The sequence below is a fragment of the Quercus lobata genome, chromosome 10 (assembly GCF_001633185.2).
Source record: "Quercus lobata isolate SW786 chromosome 10, ValleyOak3.0 Primary Assembly, whole genome shotgun sequence".
In the NCBI taxonomy this organism is placed as follows: domain Eukaryota; kingdom Viridiplantae; phylum Streptophyta; class Magnoliopsida; order Fagales; family Fagaceae; genus Quercus; species Quercus lobata.
In genome coordinates this window covers 63,396,832-63,405,861 of record NC_044913.1, presented here as the reverse complement: position 1 = coordinate 63,405,861, position 9,030 = coordinate 63,396,832, and the positions used below count along the sequence as shown (strand labels likewise).

At 35.1% G+C, this 9,030-nt stretch overlaps 2 protein-coding genes across 2 annotated transcripts; both read left to right on the top strand.

Annotated features, from left to right (window-relative positions):
- The first annotated feature begins 2,279 nt into the window (after nt 1–2,279).
- On the top strand, nt 2,280–2,804 carry LOC115965194 (probably inactive leucine-rich repeat receptor-like protein kinase At5g48380). Its single transcript, XM_031084376.1, has one exon. It carries the CDS (start codon nt 2,280–2,282, stop codon nt 2,802–2,804), a length of 525 nt encoding a protein of 174 aa, XP_030940236.1.
- A 752-nt stretch (nt 2,805–3,556) lies between these two features.
- LOC115965193 (probably inactive leucine-rich repeat receptor-like protein kinase At5g48380) lies at nt 3,557–7,105 on the top strand. Its single transcript, XM_031084375.1, has 2 exons — nt 3,557–4,462; nt 6,101–7,105. The coding sequence occupies exons 1-2, from the start codon at nt 3,557–3,559 to the stop codon at nt 7,103–7,105; spliced, it is 1,911 nt and encodes a 636-aa protein (XP_030940235.1).
- Nucleotides 7,106–9,030: the final 1,925 nt, after the last annotated feature.

Here is a 9,030-nt window from a genome sequence, read left to right as displayed (position 1 = left end):
TTTGTTTCAGTCCATCTCATTTAGTTTGGTCCATCTGATTTACTTTGGTCCATTTAGTTCATTTAGACTGTCTAGAGTTCAGTCCAGTTTGATCTATTTTTGTCCATTTAGTCTAGTTTGGTCCATTTCTGTCTACCTTGATCCATTTGATCCACTTCAATGAACGTTGAAAAGTTTTGCATCTAGATTCTGAACCAAAGAAGTCAATTTCATACTAGAGGGCATTTCAGTTTGGCCAAGGGAACAAAATATTCCGGTATTGGTTGATATCAACGTACCCTTTTAGGATCACCGATATATATATATATATATATATATATATATATATATATATATATATTTATATATATATATATATCCAACTCATTGATAATTAAGCCCTTATGCTATTCTTTTTTGACTCTTCCTCTCCTAGAAAATAAAAACCACTTATTAAATTCCACCATGAACCATCCTCAATTTTCTTCTTCTTCTTAGCAATGTGTAACACCTTTCCACATTCTCGACTGTACTACACTCTTCCATTTTCTTAGTTATTACTAGGTGCAATGCCTTTGTAACAACTTTTAATCCAGGGGTTTCGGGAACTTTTAATCTAAACCCTTGAAAGTAGGTGGTATTGCGTGGGATTTTGGTTTTGAGGGTTTGAATTTCACTATTAGCGTTCTTGTCATGACTGGCATCTCTACTATTATACTAATACTCAGGCAACTACGTCTTCCAAACCAGTTCTCTCTCTCTGTCTCTGTCTCTGTAAGTAGTTAATACTCAACTTTCTACTTCTGTGTTTTCTTGCTAAGCAAATGGCTCTTAATGCCGGAGTCCTCACAGCTCTTTTGCATATATTTGCTTGCTTATTTCTTGATATTCTTGAAATAAGCAATGGTTCACAGAGTAGTATTGACTGCTTGAAATCAATTAAAAATTCACTAGAAGACCCTCACAAATTCATGGGACTTCAGCAACAATACCGAAGGTTTCGTTTGTAAATTTGATGGAGTTGCTTGCTGGCACCCTGATGGAATGAGGTCATAAGTATCCAACTCAGAAACAGGGGGCTCTAGGGCCAGTTTCCTCGGGGCATTAAAAACAGCTCAAGTTTAACAGGGTTAGAACTTTCTTCTAATGAACTTTCAGGACCCCTTCCACTTGACATTGCCGAGTTAGTCCCGTTTATCTCAATCCTTGACCTCTCCAGCAACAACTTTTCTGGCGAAATTCCAAAGAGCTTTGCCAATTGCAGTTATCTAAATGTTCTTAAACTTGACAACAACCAGCTATCCGGTGAAATACCTCCCCCAATTGGCAACCTCGATCGTTTGAATGTCCTCAATGTTTGTAACAATCAGATGTCAGGGTTAGTCCGTGTCTTTGGCAGTACCGCAATTACAGCCAAGAGCTTTGCTAACAATAAGAACCTTTGTGGAAAGCCTTTAGAACCCTGTCCAACTCAAAAGCGTGGACTGAAATTCGACTTTTCATTCCAAAGTGGGTTTCTAGTTGGTTATGTGGTTTCTGCAGTTTCAGTAATGACTATTTTTGTGTCCCATTATGTGGTTTGCATGAATGAAAGGAAAACAGATAAGAAGATGACACTGTCAAAGGAGAGGAGTACTAAGAACGAGAATAAAGAAGCTGATCAAGTTAATCAGTCGCAAACTAAGGGGCTCCTGCAAGAAGGGACCAAAAAGGTACTTTTGAAACTTCTTTCAATTCCTTGTTTCAACTTTTTCGGAAAAATATAAAAAACCCCATGATAGTTTTTCATCGAAATATGAAATCCTGCAACTGCAGTTTTACAAGAAAATCATAGGGGGTTTGTTTAGTTATCCGAAAAAAAATAGTCTCCTTTTTTCATTTTGTTTTTCTAAAGTTCAAGACCTATCAAAATGGTATGTCGAATAACGATCAAAACGATGCAATCACAGAGCCCCTTAAAAGAAACATCCATGTGATAAATTTTGTGGTAACTTCAAATTTGTACTGATCCAAAGTGGCAAATTATTTGATCCACAAAATTCTCAGTTGGAGGGAATGGTTGGTAAATGAACTTTACCGAACTTAGTGAGGCAACTGACGATTTCAGCATAGACAACGTCATTGGGATGGGAAAGATTGGGGTGATGTGCAAAGCAGTTCTTCCAAATGGTTCACTCCTTGCAATGAAGAGGTTACATGGCTGTCAATCATTTGAAAAACAATTCATAAGTGAGCTATTGGCACTGGGTACATTGAGACACAATAACATAGTTCCCCTCTTAGGATTTTGCAATGAAAGGATGGAAAAGCTTCTAGTGTACCAATATATATCAAACGGCAATCTTTATGATTGGCTACACACAAAAGAAGGCACTGATAAGATCTTGGCATGGCCTTTGAGGATTAAAATTGCAATCGCGATAGCTAGTGGCTTGGCAAGGCTTCACCACAGGTGGGATCTCCGAGTAATCCATCTTAACATGAGTTCAAACTCTATTTTACTTGATAAGAATTTTGTGCCCAAGCTATCAAATTTTGGAGGGGCAAAAATATCTAGTCCTAAAGGGATGATGTTCATTGATTCAAATGACATTGACTCAAGCAATAGCTCTTTTGTAGACAGTTGTGTTTGGGAGTTGGGTTTTGTTAAAAAGAATGTGTATGACTTTGGAATTCTGCTTCTTGAGCTAATTATAGGGAAGGAACCCATTCAAATCAACAATTTTTCGAACAATTTGAATGGGAGTTTGGTTGATTCGATTACTCATCTTTTGAGTTATTCTTCCAATCTCTACAGTGTCATTGATAAATCTCTAATTGGTTGAGGATTTGATGGTGAAATCATTCAATTTCCTAGAATCGCATGTACCTGTCTTAACTTCTTTCCTAGTCAAAGGCCAACAATGTTTGAATTGTAAAATACACTAAGTACTCTTGAAGAGAGATATGGCATCACAAATGACTTTGAGTTATTGAGGTACACAGAAATTGTTACTGCAAGTGCCTCAAATGAAATTGTTAGGGTCTAAACAAAACAAACAATTGGAAATTTCTATCACAACCCAAACCCCTCCCCTCCCTTTCAAGTCCTAGGTGCTTAGGTGCCAATGGACCATCAATGTGGTCAGCAGTTGAAATATTGGTTAAAGTGTTCAAAGTATCAATTTTTTTTTTTTTTTTTCACTAGCTTCAGTCTTTGATATATTATACTTTATTTTATAATCCCCCTTTAAAGTTAACAACTTTATGATTTTTATTTTTTTAAATAAATAAATAAACTGTTAACAACTTTTTTGTGTTGGGCTTCACTCAATAAAGAGAAATTTGGTTCCATGTGGATCTTTTTGTTAGACGCCGGCTTCATTTCTTTGCAACTATAAAGATGCAAGGGACCACGCGCATTCTCTTTTACAGCCAAGAATAAGTGTAAAGTGGTTCACATTTGGTCTTACTCCTTTGAGTACTGATTACATAAGCAAAAGATTTTACAATCTAAGTTTCTTTTATTATTCCTACTTGTTCCTGTCATCTTATTTCGTACGTGTCAATACTCATGCTGCTAAAATCTCAAACCCAAATGGTTCTTAATTCAAGAGCTCTGGTTTTGCTCCACATTCTTGTCTGGTCATTGCCAGATACACTTACCCTGAGTTCTGGTACCCTGAGCGATATCACTTGCTTGAAATCTATTAGAGATTCCTTGGAAGATCCTCTCAATCACATAGCCACTTCTTGGACCTTCAACAACCTCACAGAAGGTTCTATCTGTGGATATGTTGGGGTCAGTTGTGGGTACATATCTGAGAATAGGGTTCGAGGTGTACAACTGGCCAACATGGGGCTCAAGGGCAAGTTCCCTAGGGGCCTTGTGGACTGCAGGGAACTTATAATCTTAGACCTTTCAGGCAATGAAATTTCAGGATCAATCCCACGTGATATCAGTGAAATACTGCCGGCTGTAGAAGTGCTCAAACTCTCAAACAATAACTTGTCTGGAGAAATCCCATCGAGTATGGGTAATTGCTCTAATCTGGAGGTTCTTATACTCGACAACAACAGGCTAACGGGTCAAATACCTCAGCAACTCAACCAGCTCATCCGTCTAGAAGTCTTTAGTGTTGCTAATAATTTGTTGTCAGGGCCAGTGCCAGACTTTGTCAACGTCACTACAATCAAGTCTGAGAGCTATGTAAATAATAGTGAACTATGTGGAGGGCCTTTGGATTGCTGTAAAAAGCATAGATGGAGCTTTGAAATTGAAATTTCTTTCAGGAGTGGTTTTGTAGTTGGTTTTGTGGTTTTTGCCTTTTCATATACAGCTTTTTTTACCTACTATTTTAATCTTGGCGTGGGATCAAACAAGAGGAATAAAATGCCAACAAGTACTACAGAATTGACAGCGACCAGGAAGAACATCGGTAAAAAAGTTGATCAAGTTACTCAATTGCCAACCAAGGGCATTGGGAAAGAAGAATTCATGAAGGTACTTTTTCTCACTCTATTAAAGTGCTAGGGGCAAGTACATATATGATTTATAATAAGGAAGAGTGCAAAGTTACATGAGATATTGATTGTAAAGAAAAATCTGTTTTTTGGAGAAATTAGTTGAAATGATAGTTTCTTACAATGATTCGTGATTGGTGTATTTCTTTGTTATTTGTTGTGGGTCAAATAATTCGTGATTGGTGCATTTAGTCTATTCCATGAATTTGTTAATATTGTTAGTGATAAATGAAATTATTTCTTTGAAGTAAAATTTCAAATGCTTAAAAATATTACTAAAGCAAAAATTATCTCATGACATGTGAACAGAACTAAAAATACATTACAAATATGTTCAATTTAAATTTGATATTTTATATATACTACCTTTTTTTTTATAGGTTTTTATATAAAACTGTTAATAACTTATGACACATTTAATTTTATATAAAAGAAATGAGTATATAAATTTATGATGTTATAACCTGTAAAAAAATTGATTAACAAATTTTCTATAAATTTTAGTTAGTTTCCTCACAAAATATAAAAAATTTGCTCACCTTTTTCAAGCAAAATAGCAAAAGAATAGTTAACTACATATGAACGTGTTTGTGTGTGTTGTATATATTGGTATATACAAAATATGTAGTATATAATATTTGAAAGTGGAGAGAATTCAATTAAAGATTTTATGTGAATCCTTAAAGAGCCGTTGTAGGAAGGTCTCGAAAGCTTTAGTCGACCGGTCCAATCCTTAGTGGATTAGTATTCAATGAAAATATTCTTAGTGGATTAGTATTCAATGAAAATATTATTAGTGGATTAGTGCTCGATTGCAAGTCAATCGTTCTAGTTATGAATTTGACTGGTCGAAGTGTGTTTACAATTAGTTGAGATGTGAGAAAAATAGTTTTTGCAAACTTTTAATGTAATGGTTTTGAAAGCATTTCCTTTGTGCCCAAGGCCGACCCAAGATAATTTGAGACCTAAGGCGAAAAATTTAAAGGGGTCTTTTATATCTACATATCACTTAAATAATATTTAGTGAAGTGTCATCAATGAGCTGAAGCGTCCTGCTGTGTTTATAATGTTCTAAGAACACTTGGAAAACAGAAATCAGAAAATATTCTTCCAAATGATTTTATTCTTTTTCCAAAACCCAAAATACATTATTCACTTAAAATTTAGCTCATGAGCAATTTTATATTCACTCCATAAAGTTTAAAGTGAATGCTTGTAATATGTAAAAAACTTAAAATATTGCTTTTAGTCCTTACTAAACTTAAAGTCATTGTTTTTAGTCTTTGTGGAGTTATGATGTGTCATTTTTTAGTTTAATCATATTATCTAAAGGACTAGAAGTGATAACTTTAAACTTGGACTACTAAAATTGCTCATGTTCAAAATTTTAGAGACCAATTAAGTTTTTTATTTATTTACTTATTTATAATGCTAGTTTACAAAACAAGAAACTAATTTAGAGTACAGTTCAAAAGAAGCCCAATTTCTCTTCCTCTCTCAATGTGTCAGTCGTGGGCAAGCAATATTGCCACCTAAAAAACAATATAAATGCTATTAAATACTGTTGTAATTTCTGATTAGCACTAACCCAGAATGGCAAATGATTATTGATCCACAGATTTCTCAGTTGGGCAGAAAAGTTACTAGAGTGAGCTTTGTGGAACTTAAAGAAGCAACAGGCAATTTCAGCAGACACAATTACATTGGGTTGGGAAAGATTGGGATAATGTACAAGGCAATGCTTCCAAATGGTTGTCCCCTTGCAGTTAAGAGGATATATGGCTCTGAGTCTTTTGAGAAACAATTCAAATCCGAGCTATCGGCTTTGGCTAGATTGAGACACGATAACATAATTTCCCTCTTGGGTTACAGTGGAGAAAGGAATGAAATGCTTCTAGTATACCAATATATATCAAATGGTAACCTGTATGACTGGCTACATACTGGGAAAGACAAGGATAAGATCTTGGATTGGCCTTCAAGGATTAAAATTGCCATTGGGATAGCAAGAGGCCTAGCATGCCTTCACCATAACTGTCATTTGTCAGTAGTCCATCTCAGCTTGAGTTCAAATGCTATATTACTTGATCAGAATTTTGAGGCCAAGATATCAAATTTTGGAGAGGCAATAATATTGAAACCTGGAGGGCTAATGTTTGTGAACTCAAGTGACAATGACTTGAGCAATAGAGTTTTTGATGGCAGTGGCGTTAGGGAGTTGGATTATTACAAAAAGGATGTCTATGATTTTGGCATTCTGCTTCTTGAGCTAATTACAGGAAAGGCACCCATTCAAATAAATAATTATTCAAACCGTTTGGATGGGAGTTACGTTGATTGGATTACTTGTCTTTTGACTTGCCCTTCTTTAATGTGCAATTTCATTGATAAATCTCTTATTGGGTCAGGTTTTGATAATGAAATCTTTCAGTTGCTCAGAATTGCCAGTGCCTGCATTAAGCCCTTATCTTGTCAAAGGCCCACAACCCTTGAATTGTACCATGCGATAAGCATCCTTGGAGAGAATTATGGCCTCATAAATAATGATACTGAGATATTGAGACAATCTGAAATTTCTACTACCAGTACTTCAAATAAAATTGTTGAGGTTGAAAGTACATAGAACTACTGAAGCATGACAAACAAAGTGGAGCATTAAGTCAGAATTCCTCCAGTCGAGGAGGTTGTTTGCTTCTTGTAATCTTTTGTTGTCCTCAGCATCTTTTTGTCACTTGTGGGAAAAGGCGTTTTTTTTTTCGCATCTATAGGTTATGATTTAAGAGTGCATGGTCCGGATTGCCACAATATTGATGTTCATTTTTCTTTCGGGTTGTATGCTATTGGCGGAAAAATTATATAGTTTTTAATTTTTTTTTTTTAGAAATATTATATTATATAGTTGCTATGAATAGGTTGTTGATACTGCAATGATACATCATGAGTGCAATTATAACATTTAGACAGAAAATCCCCAACACATATCAATCAAAAAGAAGAAGATATTCAGCCTCTCTTGCTCTGTTCTCTGAGTTCTCCCTCTTGCAAAGCCATTCCGCCGTAGATCATCGTATATCGGTGACCAATGATGTCATTCAGCCCTTGCCAAAGTTCTGCCGGTAAGCTTTAAAATTTGAGTTGATTTTGGAAAAGAAAAGTTTAGGTTGAGAGTACTATCAATTGTTTGAGTAATATCAATTGTAACTATATGATAAGTTTTAATTATCATGATAATCTCCTTAAATACATGAAAATTTTGAAACTTAAAAATTTTAATTGTACCAAAAGAAATTAGGAAAATATAATGCAAACGAACTATAATTAGAAAAATATTTACCTCTTCAAAAAAGAATAATATCAATCAAAAACACCAAAAATTGTAAAAATAGAAAAAAATAAATTCCTTTTAGAAATTGTTTAATTTATAAGAAGAATAAATTATCTACAATAAAATCTAGAAAATAAATCACACATTATACCATATCTAAAAATAATTACATATTTCTACGCATTGCGTGGGTTAACGCCTAGTAATATCTAATAACTAAAGCATTGCATTTATTTGTACTAGCTTCTGTTGAGCTACATTAATGTAGCATTTCGGTTCATTTGATCCATTTAGTCCATTTTGATCCACTTTGGTCCATTTTGGTCAAGTTCGGTCAATTTTGGTCGATTTTGGTCCAAATATGATAAGGCGAAATACATAACAACATGTTATAGTGATGTAAAATCCTAGCCCATTTAATTAAAAAAAAAGGCTATGGCGTTATTTTTGTAATCCGCTCCCTAAGATATTTCTAATAAGTGGCCCTTATAACTCTATCACCCCCTAGTTTATGAGCCTATTTCAATTAAGGGGAAAAATAGTGTGAGTGGAGAGAAGTAAAGTAGAATTAACTGAAAATAAACTAATTTTGAGCTAACTTTACTCTATTCTACTTTACTCCTCCTTTCTTCTCCTCAATCCAAACAGACCAATACACATTCTCCCCATCTCCCTCTCTCTCATTTTCTTCTTCTTCTCTTCTTGTTTCCTCCACCGCTCCACCCCTAAGTCGACCAATTACCGGAGGCAGCAGGTACTCCCAATACATTGCTGAAATGGAGGTGTTAAAGGTGAAATCTCTTGGACCCATTTTCCATTATTGTTTTGGTTATGGGCTAATACTTGTGTAAAGTGGATCTCTTGAGTGAGGGTGGTATTTCGAAATGGGTAGTTCATCTTGAATTTGTTTCAAAATGAGTAATGCAAAGTTTGTTTCAATCTCAACCATACATTGCTATTGCATCGAGGGGGTATTTCACCTATCTCAGTCCGGACTGCTGATTGCATTGCACACTTCACACTGCATATTTGCACTGTAGCACAGCACAACCAGCCGGCCCAAAGGCCCCACACACTATCACCGTCAAGACTACTCACTAAGTCAGCCACTGTTACACTATACACGCATACGTACACACTATCCCACCCACTGTGCCGTCTCTTTTACTTTTAATTTATCAATTATTATTATAAGTTATCACACCAATTGATAATTTGATGTC

Excerpts from the sequence above, each read along its gene's own strand:
- LOC115965194 (XM_031084376.1), top strand. The coding sequence starts at position 2,280 with ATGGAAAAGCTTCTAGTGTACCAATATATATCAAACGGCAATCTTTAT.
- LOC115965193 (XM_031084375.1), top strand. The coding sequence starts at position 3,557 with ATGGTTCTTAATTCAAGAGCTCTGGTTTTGCTCCACATTCTTGTCTGG. Across the intron at positions 4,463-6,100 it reads GGAAAGAAGAATTCATGAAG|ATTTCTCAGTTGGGCAGAAA; the intron begins GTACTTTTTCTC and ends ATTGATCCACAG.